The sequence below is a fragment of the Wyeomyia smithii genome, chromosome 2, assembly GCF_029784165.1.
Source record: "Wyeomyia smithii strain HCP4-BCI-WySm-NY-G18 chromosome 2, ASM2978416v1, whole genome shotgun sequence".
Taxonomy (NCBI): domain Eukaryota; kingdom Metazoa; phylum Arthropoda; class Insecta; order Diptera; family Culicidae; genus Wyeomyia; species Wyeomyia smithii.
The window spans coordinates 223,750,973-223,774,185 of NC_073695.1; the positions used below are offsets into that span (position 1 = coordinate 223,750,973).

Sequence of the window (23,213 nt, forward strand, 5' to 3'; positions counted from 1 at the left end):
TTTATTCTTCGTTGATTGAATTTGTTTTATCTTTCTTATGTTGTTGATACCGCGGTCATCGTATTACAATTACTTCAGAATTCAATTGGATATCATCTCAGTAAGGTAAAAGAAGGGCAGAATCATTGGACCAGCCGTGGCATCCAATGCCTTCGCCTCTCGGTACGCACAAGAATGGTAACATTCGTTCCCAGTGGAAAAATGGAGGAAAAAGCAAGGAAGGAAAGATTGAAAGCAGAATGGAAAGGAGTCGGATGTCCCTGGAAGAAGGGAATGAAATAGTTGGAAGTTACAGCCCTTCTGAAACATCAATAGTTTTTTTTCAGAATTTGACCGAACTCGAAATACTGAGTCAGGCCATTTCAGCTCTACATCTTGTGTCACTATAAATCTACAGAGTTTCTTCAGGTAGCATGGACGAAACTTTGTCCTTAAAAAAAAACTTTGGAAGGAAAATTCAGTTGAATCTATAGACAAACTAATAATATTTATTATTTTTTTATTTAATATATTCTGGAATTCTAGGATACCGATCAAAATCTACACTGATCTGCCTATTGTTACCACCTAAATTTTAGCTCCACTCGTCCTAACGATAGCCAACACCGCCCCTCAAGCAAATTCCCGAACCTTGTCTTTTGTTTTGTGACTTTCACAGTCATCAAGTGGGGTAGCAAAGAGGCGAACAAACGGGGATCAGTGATTACAGATGTAGTAGAGGATGCCAACCTTACTATATTGAACCAGGAAACGCGGAGTATGCTTTCGACCTGTCACTCACTAGCGACCAATGGTATCAGGGCGAGGTATGACGACTAAATTAGGAAACTGGCGAAGTCCAACAGTAACTTCGCGAAGATATTGGACCAAGTAAATTGGACCCTCTTTGGTTACTACATGATCGTAACCACATAATGATGGCATCAATTTGTCCTCACCTACCTTACTTTCATGGCGACAGGTCATTAACGACAATACCCTGCCGAATTTCGAATACGTCTCCACATCACTCGATCTTGGGCTAGTCTTCTCCAATCGTCCCTAATATCCTCTTCCACACGACACATCCAAAAAGTACGAGGTCTACCACGATGTCGCCGGCCTCTGTCGGGCTGTTTGCTGAATATTATCTTCGCTGGTCGCTTCATCGACACTCGTGCCACGTGGCCAGCCCACTGTAACCTGACGTATTTTATCAGTTTGATGATATCCGCATGTTGGTATGCTTGGTACATTCCGTGCTTCATACGGGAGTACCAAGGTACACAAATTCGTCGACTACTTCATGGGTAACCCTATCTATCACAATCTCAGTACCAAGACTCGACGAACTTTCATGATCTCCACCATCCACCATGTACTTTGTTTTGGTAGAGTCAATGGTAAGTTCAATTTCCACTACTTCTTTCTTAAAAGCCACGAATACCTCGTCCGCTGCTCTGCACAATATAAATAACATCCGCAAAGCCAAGGTGCCCCTGAGACTTCAAGATAATAATACTGCTTCTTTGCACGCCAGCTTTCCGTACTGCATCCTCCAAGGCAATGTTGAACATCAGGTTCGAGAACCCGTCACCCTTCTTCAGACCGTCTAATGTCGAAAACGGGTACGAGAATACGCCCGCTATCCTGACGCATGTGAAAAACTGTTAAGGGTTGCACGATGCCTCGAAGTCTATGAACAGATGATGAATCTGCAAGTTTACCTTCCAACAGCCTGACGTTTGCTTTAGGTGCTTTGAGCGGGGGCATAAATCCTGGTCGTGCAAAGGGCCCAACAGGTCCAATTTATGCCGCCGCTGCGGTGGCACAGGCCATGAAGCACGGGACTGCAGTGCACCTCCCAAGTGTCTGGTATGCACCGGTAAACGGGACGCCAAACACGCCATGCGAGGCCCCAAGTGTCCGGCTGCACGGCTGGCTACTAAGCCGCAGGCCTGAGGGTGATACAGTTAAACCTGAACCACTGCTATGGGACGATCCTTTAATGATCTCACGCAAAATTTGAAAAAAATTTACTCCCCCCCTCCCCTTTGTCTCATTCTGTCACAACTTCCTTGACCCCCCCCCCCTTAATTACGTCACGTTTTCATATCCCCCTCCCCCTTCTTTGGTAATGATTGATTGAAAATCGAGAAATTGGTTAGGAATGCATTTTTTCTTAATGAGAACGATTTTACTGAAAGAAAAACTTAAACTAAAAGGAAAAGAAGATTATAGAAGATAACTAGAAAAGACGTTTAGTTCTTAGTCCAAAGATGCTGCTGATGGAGTCGCATATCGACGACATAGAAAGCCGAGACAGTAACTACAGCATCATGGCTGATTTTTGAAAGACCATCAATATTTAGTTCCTCTTCTTCAATCAATTCATAACACATAACACAATAACATAACACATTGTTTTGATTGGATTGAGAGACTCTAAAAATAAATGAAATTGCGCTGTCCATCATAAATAAACATGGTAAAACGGTAAAACAGAATTAACGAACATTATGCTTTTTTAGCGAGAAAAAAATTGTCATTTTTTTTTCTCTAAAGCAAATCTCAAGCAAAAAAAAAGGGGATCGTAGAACTATAAATGAATGATGCAAAAATCATAAATAGTTCTGAATTGATCTCTGTGGTTAGGTATGTGGCTTTTTTTAATTTTTTTTTTTTTAGTTGAAATGTGATGTCACACTCAAGCTAACCCCCCCTCCCCCATATGTCACAAAATGTCACAATAATTGAATAATTGAAGGAGATTGTTTCGACCTTCAGAGAGGGATACGTGATAGCCAAAGTGGACGAAGTATTCTACTGCAGTTGCTATGCTCCGCCAAGTTGGTCTACCGAAGCGTTCGCACAGATGGTCGATAAAGCAACCGTGGAACTGACGGGCCTATGGCCGTTGGTGGTTGCGGGTGACTTCAACGCTTGGGCTGTCGAGTGGGGAAGTCGCTGTATAAACCAGAGGGGCCAGGTCTTGTTGGAAGCCCTGGCAAAGCTCAACTTAGACTTGGCTAACGTTGGTACAAAATGCACCTCCAGTAGGAATGGTGCGGAATCGATGTGACGTTCTGCAGCCCGGGACTGATCACCAACTGGAAGGTAGACGACAGCTACATGAATAGCGACCACCAATCGGTCCGCTATGAGGCAGGCGTGCGGAAGCAAGCAGCGAGTAGGGCCAATATTCCATCCTTCTACGGCTGGAAAACATTGCATTTCGATGCAGATGTTTTTGGGCAGGCAATTAGATGGAAGAACGAAGGGGGTGAGCCACTCCCGGGTGTGGACCATCTAAATTCAATGCTGTCATGGGCGTGCGACGCCACGATGCCTAGGTCTCGTACGCCTAGAGAGGGTTGACCACCGACATACTGGTGGAGCGAAACGATAGCGACTCTGTGCCAGTGCCAACCACCAACCGTGAGTGACGGCAGCCGTGCAGAGGCAGACGATGCGGTAGAGGTGACAGAAGATGAATTGATCGAGATTGCAAACTCCCTGAAGATAGGCAAGGCACCGGGACCAGATGGAATCCCGAACTTGGCCATCAAGACGGCCATCAAAGAAGCCCCCGGGTTGTTCATGCAGAAATGCCTTGACGACTGCCTCTTCCCGGACGTGTGGAAGCGCCAGAGGCTGGTGCTGTTGCCGAAGGTTGGGAAACCACAAGGTGGCCCATCGGCATACAGACCAATCTGCCTGCTGGACACGGTGGGCAAGGTGCTTGAGAGAGTAATCCTCAATAGACTAGTGAAATATACAGAAAGGGAGAACGGTCTATCAAGCAACCAGTTCGGTTTTCGAAAAGGTAGGTCCACGGAGGATGTAATTCTCTCCGTCACCAGAACGGCTGAGGTTGCAATCCAACGCAGAAGAAGGGGCATTCGTTACTACGCGATCGTCACGCTCGACGTGAAGAACGCGTTCAACAGTGTCAGCTGGGACTCCATAGCCTTAGCGCTACAGAGCCTCAGAGTGCCGACGCCGCTGCACAAGATTCTGAGTAACTACTTTCAGAATCGAGTGCTAGTGTATAACACAAACGAGGGTCAGAAAAGCGTCCCAGTTACCGCAGGTGTACCGCAAGGTTCCATCCTGGGTCCGGGACTGTGTAATGCCATGTATGACGGCGTGTTAAAACTAACACTCCCTCCAGGGGTGGTGATTGTGAGCTTCGCTGACGATTTACCTCTTGAGGTCTATGGCGAGTCAATTAGAGAGGTGGAGTTAAAGGCTGCGCTATCCATACGCGTAGTGGAAGACTGGATGCACTCCAGGAAACTGGAGCTAGCGCACCATAAGACTGAAGTTATTGTTGTAAATAACAGAAAGTCGGAGCAGGAGGCATCGATCAGTGCTGGTGCATGCTCTATCGCCTCAAAACGCTCCCTGAAGCTTCTGAGGGTTATGATCGACGACAAGCTCACGTTCGGGAGCCACGTCGATTATACCTGCAAGAAAGCTTCTATGGCTGTGGCGGCGCTATCTCGCATTATGGCAAACAGCTCGGTGGTCCGTAGCGGCAGGTGCAAAGTCCTTGCTAGCGTGACTACGTCCATACTCAGGTATGGAGGACCAGTGTGGTCCAAGGTATTGAGTACCTCGTGCCATCGCGGCAAACTCGAGAGTACGTACAGGCTAATGTGCCTAAGGGTCGCGTGCGCATACCGAACAGTGTCGTACGAGGCGGTTTGCGTCTTGGCTGGCATGATGCCCATGTAGAGTGCTTCGACCAACGCGACACGAGGGGTATGCCTAGATGACTGCCTCTCCGCGAATAGGTGGAAACCACTGAGACTTGTCCTACTGCCGAAGGCTGGGACATCACCAGGGGACCCATAAGCATATAGGCTTATCTATCTGCTGGATCTGCGGTAAGGTGTTTGACAGGATTTTCCTCAACGGAATAGTGGAGTACACGGAGCATGTAAACGGTCTGGCATCTGAACAGTTCGGCTTTCGGAAGGGTACGTCGATACTGGATGCTATTCTATCCATCACGCTCGACGTGAAGAATAGCGCCAGCTGGGACTCTATAGCGCATGCTCTCAGAAGCATTCATGTACTGGTAGGTGTCCTTGTACAAGATTCTGGAAAACTATTTCCAGAATCTTGTACAATAACAAAGAGAGGGGCTCATCGGCATTCATTTGCCCCATATCTTCTTCATATGCCCTCTTTTCGTACCTGCAAGGAGCGACATGATGATAGTGAGCGGGCCAGGCACAACTCCGGATAACCAAGTCCAGAGGATGTGCGAAGACCCGGACATCTAGAGCGCGGTCCGTGTGGCTGCCTTCCGATTGTGCTGGAACTGTAACGCGCGTGGCGGGTCAACCAACAATACGCCAGTGCGTGGTGGCTAATTGCTAGTCTCCAAGTAGTTAGCTAGGAGCTAAAAAGGGTGCATCAAGCACTAAAGCCACTCCCCGAAGTAATAGTTAACGGTCGTTCTGGAGTAATATGTCCTGGAGACTGGAGGGGAATTATTGGGTCAAACCGTATACTACCTGAGGTTGATCTCCCAGTTGTTTGTTGAGCACATTTATCTTCACCTGGAAAAAAAACAAATAAAAAAATCGAGAGGTCGGTTATAAGCTGCGCCTTAATTTAGTGTTGTGAGGTTCACAATATTCTGCTCCACTCACTGTATTTACGTAGACGCGTCGTTGACGTCTTGTACACAGCATGCACTGCTTTCTAGATCAATGCTTGAATCGTTCCGTTACACAGTGGAGCAGAAAATAGTGAGTCTTACAACACTAAATCAAGGCGCAGTTTTTTGTTTTTTTAGATGATTGGTGTCAAAGAACAACTTGTATAGTAGATTTCGTTGTTAAGTGTTAACAAAACACATGTTTATCACACATTTCAGAGAGAAAACTGCAGTGTAGGCCAAAACTGCAGGTAGGCATCCTCGCCAAAAAATACATACATTACCTGCGTTTCGAAATTAAAAATGACTATATTGGCATTTGTGAAAAGCAAAAGAAGTCAATAAAAGGAAAAAAGCTATGAAACTGTGATTCTGATAAGGTATTAGACTTCATCAAATGAGTCGATCCTAACTGGAACTATGTCAACCAACGTTCATCACACCATAATTGTGACAGGATACTTGACTAATACAAAATCAAATATGGATCACCAAAAATACTGTCGCTATTCATATAACAGTCCTCTGTAAAATTTAAATGTTTTCTTGTTATTGACGAGAATGTTTCCATTTTGGCATGCTCTTCAAGAATAGCCATTAAAAAACTAAGGTTTGATTCTCACAACCTCGATTTTAATGGCTATTCTTCAGGAACATGCCAAAATGGACTTATTCTCGCAAAAAAAATCGTGCGAGTGTAGAGATAAGTTTGATCTCGATCTGATCGTTTAGCTGTAGTTTACTCGCAATTTGTTTTTTCGATAAATAACGCGATTCATCTAATTACTGCACATTGTGTACATTTCGCGAAACCGCATTTGCGAAATAAATTTACTTTCTCGAGGATTCTCGGGATTGTATCGGGTAGTAGATGACATTCGCGCGCTCCTCGCTTAGATTCACGGTATTTGACGTGGAAGTTACTCATTGTTCATCTTTGTAATGAGTTAGCTCCAAGCGCAACATTGTTAGTTTCCACCATTTACCATGATGACACAAACCTCTTTCTTTCTGTCGCAGTCGTGGAGATGTGCAGAGATAACCTCGATCTCCAACGACAACGACTGTTACATTCCCTTCCATACATCTTCTTTCGTCACGCTAACGACCATAAGGACGTAGCCGGTGCCGTTATCGATCTATACCAAGCGGAAGCTACCGGATTGTTGTATATTAAAGATGATGAACTAATCCCAAGTTGGCATGTACTATATGTGTGGTCGTCAAGCTCAAGTTTAGGCTCAAGCTAATTTTCAAATCGCCTACATCTTTAAAAAAAATTCAAATAAGCTTATTTTTTCCAGACTCAAAATCTATTTGGTTCCATATATGTCAGCACGAAATCCATCATGAAGTTTTTGAATTATCTCCTGCCCTGAGAGTCTATTAATTATAAAAAATATTTCTAGGCTTCGATGTAGTTGTAAATAATTTTTTTGTCCATAAAAAATGTAGAAAAAAATTTGCTGAAAAAAAAAATTGTGATTTTCGACAACTTTTATGTTTTATATTTCTCCAAGTTTAGCTAACCCTTATAAGCTTACAGTGTGTAATTTTATTGAAAAAAAAAAAATCAGATTTTTAAGAAGTGAGTTTTTTGAGATATTAATTTATAAATAAACTTTTGTGTTTTCTTTGAAATTTCATTTGTCACACGCTGTATATTTCTCTGGAAGGATGAAATTACTGTGTTCAATCCGTTCGAACAAACCGTTCTGGCACTGATAAAACATATTTGTATTTTTTTTCATAAGCCTTTTTCACAAATTAGTCGTGATTAGAACAAAAACTACCAATAGCGACATCTTAAGTCCATTGAAACATTTGTGCAAAGTTTCAGCCAGATAGATGTACTTTAGTAGATTAGTTGGTAGGCGAACGGGGATGTCCTTACCCTACTCTGTTGAAAAATTTTAACGCATATTCCTCTTATTGCCTTTTATATATTTTAAGTAAAAACATATCCTCTGATTTCAAAAACTGTTGAGATTCTATGTTTCTATTTTAATAATATTTATATTCACTAAATTTACAAAATGTCCATGCTTTCGTAATTATTTTTTGTGAAACGGCAACAATATTGCATACGTTAAATTCATATTTTGTTTTGTTATTACAGTAAAGTTCTTTTTACACGGTTCTACGTACCGTGAAAAATAAAAAAAAACGTGTAAAAATGAAACTGTGTAAAAAACAGCATACTATAGTCTGTTACCGTTACTGTTACTTACTGTAACAATTTTACGTGAAGACGAAAAATTGTGCAAAAACAAAACCGTGTAAAAAAACCGCGTTATTTGAGAAAACGACGTAAAAACAATCGCGTGATTTGGAAAATCGTCGTAAAAAAAAACCGTGTAAAATAAAACCGTGTAATAAAGACTTTACTGTATTTTAAACAGTGGATTGATTGTTTTCTCTGTAACCGACGTCGTAAAAAGGTTTAAATCTCTCCTGAAAACTGGCTAATCTTCATCACTATAATTTATTCGCTGCGCATGTACAGTACAGTCAAAACTATATCAATAGATACTTTTATTCTAGACATCAAACAGTAATTGTAAGCAACATCTTCCGATTGAATTACTGGTTTGCTAGAAACTTCACTGGATCCATCGCAAAAGGAGCACTGATAATTGATCCAGACCAAATAGCACAAACTATTTTTTCTAATAATAATCCGAAACATCAATAAAACTTTCCCGGTCAAATTGCATTGCTCTCACAAATAGATATAACAGCAAGAGAAGTACGAGTTAGTCACATCGTTACATGAGCATCTCGAACAACAGAAGTGGTTCCTCCTGGTTTGTAGTTCAAAAAGCGGAAGAAATAAGGAAGCCAAAGTGCTGACGACTAAAAAAAACTTCAGTCCTCGCATACTACAGGGACACTCACACACACAGCAGAGCAGGATGAAAACTTTACAGTCAGCCCGAAAGCATCGAGGGCAAAAGTTACGACGTTTCGCAGTTTTTCCTCCGGACTTTGGCGTAAACTGGCGTCAAACTCGTTAAACTGCTGACAATTAATTTGGATTATTATGTTTGCTACTGAAATAAACACACAATAGAGAGCAGGGCAGTACGATATACCTACTTTAGCTAGACCACCATGATTCTGGAGCGTTCTCGAGTCATTCGGTAGGCGTATCCCACATTCATTGGGACATTTGATTTATGACGCGTACAAAAACAGTCTCTCGCTGCTCATCGCCAAATCGAGTCCGATCCGATAGGGCTTGTTGGTGTATAACATAAAAGCTTCGACAGTTCGCTCCTCGAACATTTCCTATCAGCAGTCTAGCCTAGAGTGGCTCGGTAAATTGAATCAGCCAGTCTGGAGTTGCTTGGGGATGTAGGGACCACCCCCGGCTTTTCTCGGCAGCAATTGAGGCATTTGTACTTGTGTTTAAATAAGTGCCAACGCTTGAGTGTTTACCGAGCGCAGCATAAAGCGTTAGATAAACAATAGCGGAGCATCAACTGCGCTTAACAGGCTTTGTAGCATGCCTAAATGAGACATCATGCAGCCGCTCCAGCACATAACCCAACGACCGACGATGGGTTGGTGACGAGCAAAACCGGCAGTCGGGAAAACTGAATCACAGTCAGGCTGCTGACTGGGTGCGAATTGGTAGACGACGATGCCAGGGACTTTTTCACCGCATGATGCTGTCAACTGCTTCTTTTATTCGAAGCCGCCAGCGGGCCTTTTCAATCGCCACCCTTGGAGACCTACACACGCCAGACATTCCACTCGTACATACACACCCACATACGCGAGCAAGCGAGCGCGTTGCCATCAACCAGCATGATCATCAACGACCAGCCAGCCAACCAGCCGGATGACAGTTAACATCCCGGTCGCTGCTGGCGTTTTTTTTTCTTCCCGCAAGTCTTTGTTCTTCCTTGCAGCAGAACGACGTCCACGATAAGGTGGGGAAAAATCCGCCAGACATCATCATCCAACAAACAGTTTTCTTTCATCGAACTTTGCGCTGCTTCATGCATCATCCATTCATAACGCGGCAAAACTTCGGCCTGACTGACGGGTTCGAGCGGCTCCTGTCAGTTACTCCTAGCGGCGGCAGTGTGGTGCGGCATCGAAGTTAAACGGTTTGGGTGGGATTTTCGTTCCATGCCGTTTCTCGGTTTAATCGTGCTTACGCTGCTACTGGTGCTGCTGCTGCTGCTGCTTCGACGGTACTACTACAATGATGATGACGACGTTCGCTGAAAAATCATATCGCTTCGGAGGCGCTTCCAATATCTGCTGATCCGGGTTTCGCTTTGTAATATTGTTACCCGGTGGAAAGTGTGGAAATTGACAGCTTTGGCTCTGTTGATTGGGAGCTATTTTTCAATGGTTAAATTTCAGTTTTACGATGATTGTTTTCAGTTCGTTAAAATTGCAAACATTGATTAAAAACAACTAGAAACCGATAGGAATTCAGCTTGTATTGAGTGATTCCACTGTGTGATAGCTATTCCGAAAAGTATTTGCATAGGACCAAGTCAAAGAAAATGAAGCAATATAGTTGTAAATATCAATAGATTAAACTGTAAAAAATCCTGGCTCCTAAACGTGACGTGACAACGTCGAACATCACCTGTAGAAGTTTTAAGGCGACGATGCATTCTCCGGCACTGATCGTCGCCCCTTGCTCCAATGTGCGGTTATTTACTGCAACAATCTTTATCTTAAGATTCGCTAACTCCAATTACCTAAAGTGCATCTAGTCTCTCGTATAGAGTGCACGGTAATCAACTCGACCTCTCTGATTGACGTCCACAGACGTCTAGGGTTATTCCGTCCGAAAAAGCCAACAATGACTCCTGTAGGAAGCTTCAACTCACCATCATACACGGTATTTCATAACACTAGGCCCAAGGTGGAACTTTGCGGTACTCGATGGTTAAATTATCCTTTCTCACTTGCTTCTAGATAGAAGAGCATATCAGATGATGTATTTCTGAACTCGTTCCATCCGGTTGATGTATTGATGTGGCGCTCACACGAACGAGTAATACAGTATCTTTAGAGTGCAGATATTCTTCGGAGAATTTCACAATTTTGCTTCAAAAAACCATTGGTTATGACTGCAGCGATGTGTTTCGTATATCTCCATTTGCTGTCGACAAAAACTACTAAATCTCTTACTGTGTTCCTACTTGTCAATCTCGTTGACGCCATTTTGTACTTGAAGGCAATCGGTGCACGCAAGCGGCTGAACTGATTCACGCAACATTTGTTCGCATTGGCTTACATTTCATTCAAGCCACACCATTCCAGAAGCATGTTGATGTACATTTGAAGCGTACAACAGTCAACGTTTTGACTACACTGTGAAATTTAAGGTCATCAGCGTACAGTAATTTTGGAGATTTTAGTTTCGTACGTTTATAAACATTATGAACAACAGAGATGACAGACTACCTTGAGGTACTCCTTAAAGAATTTCAAAAGGTATAGAATATGATTCACCTACGTCCGGTACGGTGAGACAAAATCCATTGTGTTAGTCACTCTGGAAGTCCTATCTGCTTAATCTTTTCAACAGCTAAAGTAGGGTAATCGCTCCATTATTCATCTCAACAGCTTGGTGCACCTATATTCATCTTATTTCTCTCATTCGTCCAATTTCCCGTCAAATTTCTACAAATTTTTGAAAGTAAATCTATTTGCTTCTCGATTTTCTCAAGTGGCTGAAAATTTTACGTTGAAAATATGGTAAAATTTGACGATAATTTGATCAAAGAGGCGTGATGAGAAGAATATTGGTACTGAGATGAATATAGGAGCGGTTACCCTATGTGGAATGTATGTTGTATGTTGTTGAATGCTTTGGCAAAGTCAATATATGTACAGTCAGGTTTGTTTTACGCGGTTTTTTTACGAAGTTTTTTTACGCGGATTTTTGAATTACGCGGTTTTTTTTACGCGGATTTTTGAATTAACGCGGTTTTTTTTTACGCGGATTTATGAATTAACGCGGTTTTTTTTACGCGATACCGCGCTAATTCAAAAAAATTTTCACGAATTTCCGAATTAACGTGGGTTTGAAACCAGAAACGTTTAAGTGTTTATCTAGTAAAAGACTTAGTCCAAAAACTACTCTCCGCCCACCGGAAGATCCGGAATGACCGTCAAAGAGGACAATTAAATACTGGTTCTAGAGTGTCTCGGGTTTTCTTCTAAAGCCCTTCTTGCTGGACTACTTTACGCGGATTTTTAAAAAAATGTGGTTATTTTTCACGCGGATTTTTGAATTAGCGCGTTTTTTTTGCGCGGATTTTCGAATTAACGCGGTTTTTTTACGCGGTTTTTTTACGAGGTACGTATCCCCCGCGCAAAAAAAAACTGACTGTATATCACATCAACTTGCTGCCGTTTTTTATTCTATCAACAAGAGTCGAACCATAGATTATGAAATTTATCGTTTGAACGAATCCGCACTACTAACGTGACGATTGTGCAATAACGGATGCCCCGGATTAACTTATTCAAAAAGAGGCATTCTTGCATAACCGCCCTAAACAACCACTAGCTTTATGGCCGTTCTAATGAAAAATTTCAACTGGTCCCGGTGTCTTGTTCACCTATAGGGTGTTGGTGATCTCAATGAGTTCCTCGTTGGTAACCCTAGCGCCTAGTTCATCACAATAGACGCCTTTACTAGCCTTCATTGCACTCTCAAACGTTGGTTCAGAGGATCAGAACATGCATGTACATGCATGCTTTGCAAAGGTCTGCTATCTCATGGATCGACCAGTATAACGATGATCTTCCCTTTCTAAGCTGGTCCTAGGTATGGTAGCGTAATACATCACTATTGGTGTTACCATTGACCTTCCTCTTGTTCGAGATCAGTTCCGGGCTGCCAAACATCACATCGATGATCGACTCCGCACTATTTCTGATGCAGGAACTCTTGGCATCGACAACGGCTAAGCGATATCCCCACTTGACAACCTAAGTTTTTCTTAACGTCGTACGTAAGACGTGTGAGTTTTACTGTTACTGGGCCAAATATCTGGGTGAATCCCGCCAACAAAGCCAACGAGGCGGAGTACAATAACTGAAGAAGAATATTTTGTTGGTAACCACGAATTATTCATTTAGGGTCGACACATTCTCCTGGACCGGAAGCCTACTCGTCCTCCATATCGTCGCTGTATTGGACTTATCCACGTACAGTTTCAAGAAGAGATGCGGACGGGCCCGATACCATGGTAATGCCCGACAAAGACTCAGTGACCGCTTGGTGTAACAGTTGTTGTGACGCATAGCAATGGTACAGATTTAATTGTGTCACTATTACACTCACGGTTTAGTAGTCAGTTTACCTACCGGACCCTAGGGACCAATTCCCGGGACATACTAACCACTTGAGAAGCTTCCTGCAATCCCTCGCCTTATGAGCTGACCAGCTTTTAGGACCAAAGCATATGCCAAGAAGACTTATAAGCCAGCCAACCTTGAGCTTGTCTACCTTCAGAACTAGGTTTTCTCCTACAGATGGTACCTTTATGATGGGTCTATACCAGACTCTTACGAAGGTGAATTGCCTTGGTAGACACCCACAACACTATTTCTTGAAGGCTTTAGCAATTTCACACCCTTCGGTGACCTCGGAAAAAGCCTCACATAGTATTCAAGGCTGCCAATCTTGAGAATGCGGGTATCTCTTCTACTCTTCACGTTACTGGGTTTACGCGGTCTGTTCAGCGCGTTTCCACGACGGTAGTTCAAGAGTTACCCATAACATCCTTTTTCCTCCATTGATTTCATTCAGTTTTTTTAAACTGGAAAGTCACCTCAGAGAAGAGTGCACGAATTTGCACATCTTTTCCCTGCTCGACCACCGTCTTGAAGGTAACGTCCTTTTTTTTTGGTATCAATTCGGAGCTTAAATATCAGGCCCTGCACATCCACCGCCAAATCTTTGAGCTGGATCTCGCCTCTCACTTTCATCAAAACTTTGGGGTACTTGAACTCGTTCGTCTTGAGCATTAGGGCATCTCCCCTGCTCCGCGCTTTCTTGATCTTCTGTGGTCGGTTTGGCGATTCACCTTCCTGATGTTTGTTGTCTTCTTGACATGACATCTCTTTCCTATTACGTACCCATAAGTTACTCGCGGTCTTCACTCCGGCCGATTCTTCGGCGGACTTTAAACCAGCTGGTGTACTACCCTGCGGTAGTAGTGCAGCCAACCGTTTCTTCGCGTGTCGGGGACCACTTCCCCAGTGAACTACCGCATTTTTTTCTACTATTTACTTGTTCGGACAACGCTGCCAGTTTTGGCCGCGTGCGCATACACTTTTCGACAACCTTGACCAGTAATGGACCGTCTACCGATACATCCGGTGTGGACACTGACGTATTTGTCGCCTGTCAGGTCGGTAGTCTTCTGCATCCATTGTTAGTTTTTTTACTATTATCAGGATTCATTCTTCTTTGATTTCTTCCAGCCACCATTCTTACCCATACCCATGGTAATCTGCCCGATGCTGGCAGGTCATGGTTCTCTAGCCATAGTCGCCATAGCGCTTTATGGAAACTATGTATCACGTCTGACCAGCGTACAATATCCAAACTTGGCTCTATGAATCTTTTCGATTGTCGTAATATTCTTATGACATCCCAGTTTGCTTTGATGGTCGCTTTCTCCCATTCACCGAGCTCAGTTTTTAGAGCGCTCTGGCTAGTAAGTCGGCCTTCTCGTTTCCTTCGATTCCACAATGATGAGGAACCCAGTATAAGTTAACCTGATTTTTCATAGAAAACTTTCGGATATTAGGGGATCCAAATTTTCTATATAATCAGGTATCTAACTTTTTATCTTTGTGGATAAAAAAAATGTTTTGCAAAGTTGTTTATTATTTAGACTGAAAAAGCATCTCTTTAACCCTTCTCTCTTTAATTCAACCTTTACATCAAAACTGTCTTGAACGACTTTTAGGACTTTTCAAAACAAACAATTTGTAATGCTAACAATTTACTCAAAATTATTGATATTTTTCAACAAAAATATCATTTCTTTATATGTACTGCTGAAAAATATCGTCACTCGTGTACCAGAAGATTTGTTCGCTGTACCAAAAGTCTCATCCAAATTTAGCATATTGAAGCAAAAGCAGTACAATAAAAGCATGAATCCTACAAATTCAATTAACGTCCTCGGACCCAAATAAGAATCGATGCTAAGTAAATTGATTCCAATTCAATTCATAATAAATGCAAAAAATAGCACAGATAGCTACAGTGAATAACACACGAGCCAGAGATTGTCTATACAACACAACAATATAAAGAGAATCTTGCTACTGTCGTGTGAATACTGTAGCGTACCATTACATTTCCCCACCCTGCTCAAGTGCATCATTACGATTCCGGACATACTCATATTGGGTGGTATTTGGTCATTTTCCGTTGTTTTTCAGCAACCGGAAGTCGCCATATTGGATTTCAAAATGGTATTTGGAGACATTTTTTGGATAGAAACTGGAAGTTTCCATCTTCAATTTAACAATGGCGTCTGGAGTCGAGTTTTGGCTCCTGTGCATCGACCTGATAATTTTAGGCCGTTTTTCGGAAAACCTGGTTGAAATATCTGTTTAGTTTGTATGGTTAGTTTTCGAGATGTGCAGAAATTTGTGTTTCATTTGTATGGAACCACTCCTTTCCAGAAGAGGAAGCGGCGTCGAACCATAATGGACATATTTGTCACCCCTAAAAACATTCACATGCCAAACTTGGTTTCATTTTCTTGGTTAATTCTCGAAATGTATAGAAAATTGTGTTTCGTTTGTATGGGACCATTCCCTTCCAGAAGAGGAAGGGGTCTGAAACTATCTTAGTCAACTTTCTCGGACCCTAAAAGCCCTATAGACAAAATTTCACGCCTATCGGTTCAGTAGTTTCCAAGTTTATCTGGATCAGAGAGACAGACAGACAGACCGACAGGCAGTGCTGCATATTTATATGTTTAGATTTGAGTAAATTTAATTTGTTAAGGTGATATAAATTATAATGTTTTCTTCGTATTCAAAATACATAAATTTCACTTTATTATAGTTTATTTCGCTATAGTCTTAGCTTCGGACTCAGCGTACTTGGCTAGCTTGCCTGGTAACAGCATTAGACCGGGAGGCTGCTCTGCCGCTTGTCCATGTCCATGGCCCGGTTCTGTCTTCGATGCCAACAGTTCACGGAAAACTTATGCACTTCGCGCGAAACGTTCTCCTTTATTCCTAAAAAACAACTCACAGTGCAGCCCAACTTTTCAATTTCTTCCATAATACCGTGTGCGTGACCCCACCCACTTGTCGCGTTAGTCCTCTCGTAGGCAATCGCACGGGTTCATTTCATCACATCATCATTCCTTCGTCCGCTGACTTTCGGTTCCAGTTCACATTTATTCTTCGTGTTCCTCATGATAACGTTCCTACCACGTGGGTGGTATACGTAGAAAAAGATGCACAGCGGACTGGCTGTACAGAAATACCTATTGATCTGGCGGCTGCAAGGTACCTTATTGCGGAACTGTTGAAAATGGCGGGGAACGCTCTACAGATGCTAGAACGAAAATCATCCTGCAAGTGGCAATTTGCAATTATGAGAAACTGAACTAGCTTCTAACCAGCGTCACTAATTACCCAGGGTAATGCTCTTGCAAATATCAAAGCTTTTCTGCTTTCGAAGAAAATGCAAATAAAAGAATTATTCGATTGATACCTAGTTTTGTAGAAAATAACCTCAAACTGTCCTAGACGCTATGACTCAATAATGGAATATTTCCAACAAAGCGTTTGTTAACACCAAACCGACTTGTAATTGTGTTATATAGCAGCTTATTAAGCAGAAGTTCAGCCGAAAGCCGCTTAATAGTAGCTTTACAAGCCATAGATCAATCAAATTGTTTGTTGGGAAGTATGCGTATTCTACGTCAGTTATGGGGTCGCGTCTTGGATACAACATCCTACTATTTTTTACCAAAAAAACGTCAAAAAACCAAAATTGCGTCAAAATATGGTATTGCAGGTATTGCACAAGCGCATTGTACAATTCCATTATAATTGCACAAAAGTTGGGTCAAAAGATTCTCAGTAAACCATTGTAAAAGCGAGAATCTCTCGATGTTGACTGTGTTTAATATCTTATAAACCATTACAAGGACTGATATTTCAGCACAATACTAACAAAGCAATAATCACTTTGAGTGTCAAAATTTTGAAAGTTAACTCCTATCGTAGGGAATTATTACCATGTTCCACTGATATTAAATCTAAGGTGGAATAAACGCTTCCTAGTATTTTTTTACCATTTTTTCATAAAACTAACTAACTTTTCATAAAACTGACAAATGATATCTAGTAAAAAAATGCTGTTGCTGACGCAAATGTAACTAAATTTAAAAAACGGTGAACGAATGTACCGAATTGAAACTGTCTCTTCCGGTTTCTCACATATGAACTATTCAGTAAGGGAAATAGCGCCGTAAATTTTTACCATTCACAGATGGAGATCTGTAAAATATTCAGTGCTTGTTGGAAAATATTTCTAAGACGATAGAATTTCTGTTCGTTCCTATCCTACACGCCTGTCAACAGTCTTATTTATTTATTTATTAATATAAGGGTGCTCAGCACAAGGAAAGGCTATCAGCACCTATCATTTTACAAAGAATCTAAATGTATGTAAAATTAACTTATTTCCCTGAGCAGTAATGTATGCATGTTAGGAGCTAATATTAGTAGTAAGGGTCGTTTACTCGCGCCCAACTCGGGGTTAGTATCTTATAGTTTATCAAACAAATCAGCTTCTTTTAAGAATTTGAACAGATTTGATAATTCAGACTGGTTTGTATCCAAAATATTCCGAAAACTGATATTGTATTTATCACGTAAGACTTTGTATTTTATACAATCTGAGAGCAAATGTTTTATAGTTATTTTCTGATTACAGTCGGTGCAAAATGGTGGAGGCTCATGTTTGAAAAGATGTTCGTGAGTGATTCTTGTGTGCCCTATTCGCATACGTGTTAACAGGACAGACTCTTTCCTTGACCGTTGTTGCGAAGACTTCCATTCTGTAGTTGTTTCCTTGATTTCTCGCAATTTATTATCAGAAACATTTGTCCATTCAGACTGCCAGCGATTATAAACATAACGACGTATGATCGAAATCGTGTCGTATATCATTTGAGGTGTTGGGTAAAGAGGTTTTTCAGATGCTGATTTTGCAAGGCTGTCAGCTTTTTCATTTCCCTCAATCATTACGTGGCTCGGGATCCACATTATTACGAAATCCTTATCCCTACTCAGTTTGATACTATCTTGTATTTCTTGTACAATGGGATTTTTACTGAACGGGTTTTCTAATGAAATTACTGCGCTTAGAGAATCTGAAGCAATTAGAAATTTATTCATGTTGTTGAGATTTCTTGCGAAATTAATTGCATCTTTAATTGCTAAAATTTCTGCCGTAAAAATTGACGTATCAGAGGAAAGATGTTTTTGGCATTGATAGTTTGAGCAATAGAAAGCACATCCAACCTGGCCACCACACTTAGATCCATCAGTATAAATAGTATCGTAATTTTCGTACAAGTGCATTTTTTCTAAAAATTCTTTTTGATATTGTAGTGTAGGGGTGGATCTTTTAAGATACTGCGATAAAGAGCGATCGACTTTAATTGGACTTCCTATCCAAGGGGGAACGGTGTGATACCATTGACATACAGGTTTTCTAAAATGTATGCCATAATCATTAAAGCATTGTTGGCCTCTATTTATAAAAGATTTTGGTAGGCTAGTGGAGTATTGTTCGTTGGCTCCATTCAGTGCAGTTAAAATTTCGTTGTGGAGAGGATGAGTTACAATCGAACTAGTTTTTACAGCATAGTTCATTAGTTGTTGGTTGCGTCTGTGCCTCAAAGGGAGCATTCCAGACTCTGCTAGCATGCTCACTACAGGGCTTGTGCGGAATGCTCCGGTTGATAATCGTATACCTTGGTTGTGGACTGAATCTAGGGTTTTCAGAGCAGTTTTTGAAGCAGTTGAGTAAAGAAATGATCCATAATCCAACCGTGATAGTACCAAACTTTTGTGGATTGTCATTAATGTACGTCTGTCGCAGCCCCAACTAGTACTGCATAACATTTTTATAACTTGTAAAGCCTTTAGCGCTTTATTTTTAGTAGTTTTAATATGTTGGTTCCATTTGAGTTTGCAGTCAAAAAGCATTCCCAAGAACCTATGTGTATTTACTACTTCAAGTTCACAACCATTCAATACTAGAACTGGTTCTACTGTACAATTTGCTTTACGACAGAAATGCATGACTTTGGTATCAGATACCGAGAATCGAAACCCGGTGTTTTTACTCCATTCGGATAACCTATCTAGTGTTTCTAGTGTTAGTTGGAGTCGATTCTCGCTTGCACGCATGGATTTGCCATGGAAAATAACTGCGACATCATCCGCAAAACTAAATTTTATTACTCCTTCTGGGAAAGCTTGTTGAATTGAGTTTATGGCAATCAGAAATAATGTGACACTAAACACAGAACCATGTGGAATACCATTTTCTTGGGAAAACAGCGATGAAAAAGTATTTCCAACCACCACTCTGAATGAGCGATTTTTCAAAAAATTTATGATGAAATAAAGCATATTTCCGCGAATTCCAATTTTTGACAGCGATCGTATGATATTGAAGCGCCAGGTCATGTCGTATGCCTTTTCCAAATCGAAGAAAATACCGACTACACATTCTCTTCTGCTGAAACCTTGTTGTATTGTAGTTTCCAGAAATGAAAGGTTATCCATGGTATTTCGATACCCTCGAAATCCTGATTGATTAGGATCCAATACTTTATTAATTTCTAAATACCACATTAGACGTCTGTTCACCATTTTTTCGAGTAGCTTACAGACACAACTCGTTAATGAAATTGGACGATAATTATTCGGGCTTGATGGGTTATTGTTTTGTTTTCTTATGGCTACAACTATTGATACTCGCCATTGATCTGGGAATATTCGTTCCGTGAATATTTTATTATAAATTTGTAATAAGTAATGGAAACCAGCAACGGGTAGATTTTTTATCATATGATAGTGAACTTCATCTGGTCCAGCTGAAGAACCTTTGCAAGTTGCCAAAGCTGTCCTTAATTCTATTAAACTGAAAGGTCGGTTAAAATCACTGGGATTTTGTTCTTCGAGTTCTATAGGAATTTTTTCTATTTTCAACTTGTAGGTTAGAAACTCAGAGTCATAATTACTTGAATTGGACACAGAGGCAAATGTTTTTCCAAGATGTTCTGCAATCGTGTCTGGTGTTGTTAATAACTGTTGATCTGTCTTCAAAGATGTTATGGTATTTGATTTAATTTTTCCAGAAACTTTATTTATTTTCTTCCACACCTCATTTGAAGAAGTAGAGCAGGAAATCGTAGAAACAAATTGATGCCAAGAGTTTTTTCGGAATTGTCTTATAAGCCTTCTAGCCTTCGCTTTTGCAATTTTGTATGTTTTTTTTCTGATTCTTCGTTCATGTTCTGGTTATACCTTCGCAAAGCTTTTCTTCTCACTTGAATGGCCTCTTTAATTTCAGAGTTCCACCAAGAAGGTTTGAATTTTTTTCAAAACGCTGGAGGTTTTAGGAATATTTTCTGATGCCGAAATTATTACAGAATCTGTGAAGTGTTTTACTTGGTCTAATGTAAATTCTGGTAAACTGCTAATTTTTTATTTGAATGATAATTGGAAGTTATCCCAATCTGCCGACGAGATCACCCATCTAGGCCGTCTTTCTTCAGTGAAGCATCGCTGTAGTGTGTTAATTATTATTGGAAAGTGGTCGCTAGAAAAAAGATCATCGTGCACATTCCACGAAAATTGCATTGACAGGGAGGGAGTGACTAAAGTCAAATCTAGAGCAGAATAGGAATTGAATGCTGAACTAAAATGTGTCATGGATCCATCATTCATTAAAACGAGATCCATGTCGCTTATCAGATTTTCAATTATTTTTACTCTAGTGTTCTCACTTCTGCAACCCCACAAAGAATTGTGGGAAAGAATCGTTCGAGATCACTTTTTAAAATAGTTTGGTTAGGCGGAAGGTAACGATTGCAAACAGTATACACTAATGGACTAAAAACTGTAACTGCGATAGCCTGTAAATCCGTTTGCAGCTCGAGTTGTCGTGCACTATATCTCTCACGAACACAAACCGCTACTCCACCGGATGCTCTCATATGAAAGTTGTCGATAGTGTAATATATTTTATAGTCTCTCATTGTAGTTTTTTTTGAGTGGTCGAAGTGGGACTCTTGGATACAAACGATGTCGGGGTTGTATTTTCTTATTAATAATTTGATTTCTTCAAAATGACTATAAAAACCGTTACAGTTCCATTGTATGATTGCAAAATCCATTGGTTAATCGAAAAGTGAAAAAGAATTACAAGAATCCAAGAGTTGTGTGTCTAACTTTAGTTTGAGTGATTTAGGTTAGTACTAGCTTACAATTCTTCATTTGCAAAAAAAGATGTATTCACTGCCTGGGAAATAACGTTCAATTCTGAATAATTTTCGTTCATGATATTATCTATGGTTTTTTCGAATGTATCGTTCATGTTGTTTTGAAAATTAATGCTTATACCTGCGGTCTGTGTTGGGTGGTTCTCTTTACTTGCATGATGGGAAGATGGTTTCTCTTTTTCTGTGGTGTTTAGGGCGTTATCCTTTTGTTCTCTTAGTATATTACTTACATTCTCGATGGGTCTTGTGGGGCAGTTGTCGTCCTACCTCGTGTTTCTCGTTTAGTTGCTTATCGGTGGGTTGCGCGGGGTGTCTGTCTTGATGTTCTCTACGTTGCTCGTTGTGTGTTGGTAAACTTTCTCTCAGCACTCCAGCAAAAGATCGGTTTGGTGTTGTTGTTGCAAAAATGGGAGCAGGAACCTGGGATCGTCTCTTTTTCCTCGCCTCACGCATGGGTAGCTTTTCGGTCACTCGAATTCGCTGTATTTCAAACTCGTCCTCGTAGAATGAGCACTTTTTGGACCATAAATTGTGCTCATTGCGGCAGTTTGCGCAGACTTGCTTAGAGCTACATGGAACATTATCGTGGTACAGTTGTGCGCAATCGGCGCAAACTTTGTTTCCTCGGCATTGGTCAGCTTTGTTTCCAAACTTTAGGCAATTTGTGCATCGTAACGGAGCTGCAACGTATTGCCGTACGCGACAATTGTAGAACCCTACATCCATTGTTGGTGGAATTTGAGATAGATTGAAGGTCAGAATAAATGTGCCTGTATCTTCTGACTTCTTTTCTTTGGTGATTCTCGTCATTCTTCTAACAGCAACGACCTGTGATTCTTTAAGCCCTTCAAGTATTTCTTCGTCTTTCAACGATATCAAATCGAGACAATAGATTGTACCTCGTGAATGATTCAGGGTTGGGTGTTCGCAAATTTTAATACCAATTTCACCTGCTAGAGTAGACTGCTTCATCAACTTCACGGCTTGATTTTGATCAGTTGTCTTGAGCAGTAAGGAACCGTCTCTTATTCGGCTAATTTGTACATTTGGTGTTATGTTATCGATAGCTTTTTTAATGAGGAATGGAGACACGTTGCTCATCGTTCGGCCATCGTCCGTCCTAGTCAAGATTAAGTACCGTCCGCCATTGTTGCTTCCGTCGATTCGTTGTAGTTTTCTATAGTCGATATCGTTGTTCGCATCTTTTGCTGCCGTTCGTTTGTTTTGCTAAGGTTTTGGTGTTTTATTTCCAACTGGAACTCTGTTTCCATTTCCTGATGAGTCTGCTAGTAATTCGTACCGTGATCCAAAAAACCACGAGGCTCCCCCGCCGCCGGAGTCGTCCATTTTTCTTCCTTCCAAACAATAGGTGGTAACAATAGATTGTTCCACAAAGAGAGATAAATTGATCGGGGTACACGAAGAAGTATTGCTCGGTTTTCGCAAACGATTCTGAACGTCTAATTCGCTCGAGAGCTGAAACTGAACTGGACTCAACAGTCTTAATTTATTAATTTTTAATAAAACCCCTCTCGGATGAACATACCGCGTACGGCTCTGTGGTTCCATGTTTCTCTTAAACGACAACTAAAATCCAGGCCACCAACAAGCTGCAAACAGTGTCGTCAATTGAACAACAAACTTCCGGTAGGGGTAAGCGGGGTAAGACCGCCCCCTTAAGCAATTCTGTTTATAGAAAAAAAAGTTGCGGCTGCAATTTCATTTTTTCTTCGCTAAGAGGTTCTTCTATTCAATACCCGCATTTAAAAATAAGAACTGGAATATTTTTGTTTATTTTCCAGCTTTTTTTTAAATTTTAAAAATTTATTGAAAATGTACCGATCTTTTTCATGCGGGGTAAGCCCGCCCACCAGCGGGGTAAGATCGCCCACCATTTTTTGAGGATAAACAATATTTTTAGGGCCGAAACGGTTGATTCTATCGGTATAGTGTCTCTGACAAAGTTGTAGATGGTATTTTTTTTTTCTTTTTAAATAAAATAT

At 41.1% G+C, this 23,213-nt stretch overlaps 1 protein-coding gene across 1 annotated transcript; it reads right to left on the reverse strand.

Moving 5' to 3' along the window:
• Positions 1-9,826: 9,826 nt before the first annotated feature.
• Positions 9,827-22,481, reverse strand: LOC129720434 (uncharacterized). The gene is made up of 3 exons (XM_055671916.1): positions 22,349-22,481; positions 21,441-22,277; positions 9,827-10,008 (listed from the first exon to the last, which is right to left on the reverse strand). The coding sequence occupies exons 1-3, from the start codon at positions 22,479-22,481 to the stop codon at positions 9,827-9,829; spliced, it is 1,152 nt and encodes a 383-aa protein (XP_055527891.1).
• Between the last annotated feature and the right edge of the window lie 732 nt (positions 22,482-23,213).

Excerpts from the sequence above, each read along its gene's own strand:
- LOC129720434 (XM_055671916.1), bottom strand. The coding sequence starts at position 22,481 with ATGGAAACAGAGTTCCAGTTGGAAATAAAACACCAAAACCTTAGCAAA. Across the intron at positions 22,278-22,348 it reads GGAAGCAACAATGGCGGACG|CTATCGATAACATAACACCA; the intron begins GTACTTAATCTT and ends TCATTAAAAAAG. Across the intron at positions 10,009-21,440 it reads CCACAAGACCCATCGAGAAT|CTCCCAATCAACAGAGCCAA; the intron begins GTAAGTAATATA and ends ATTGAAAAATAG.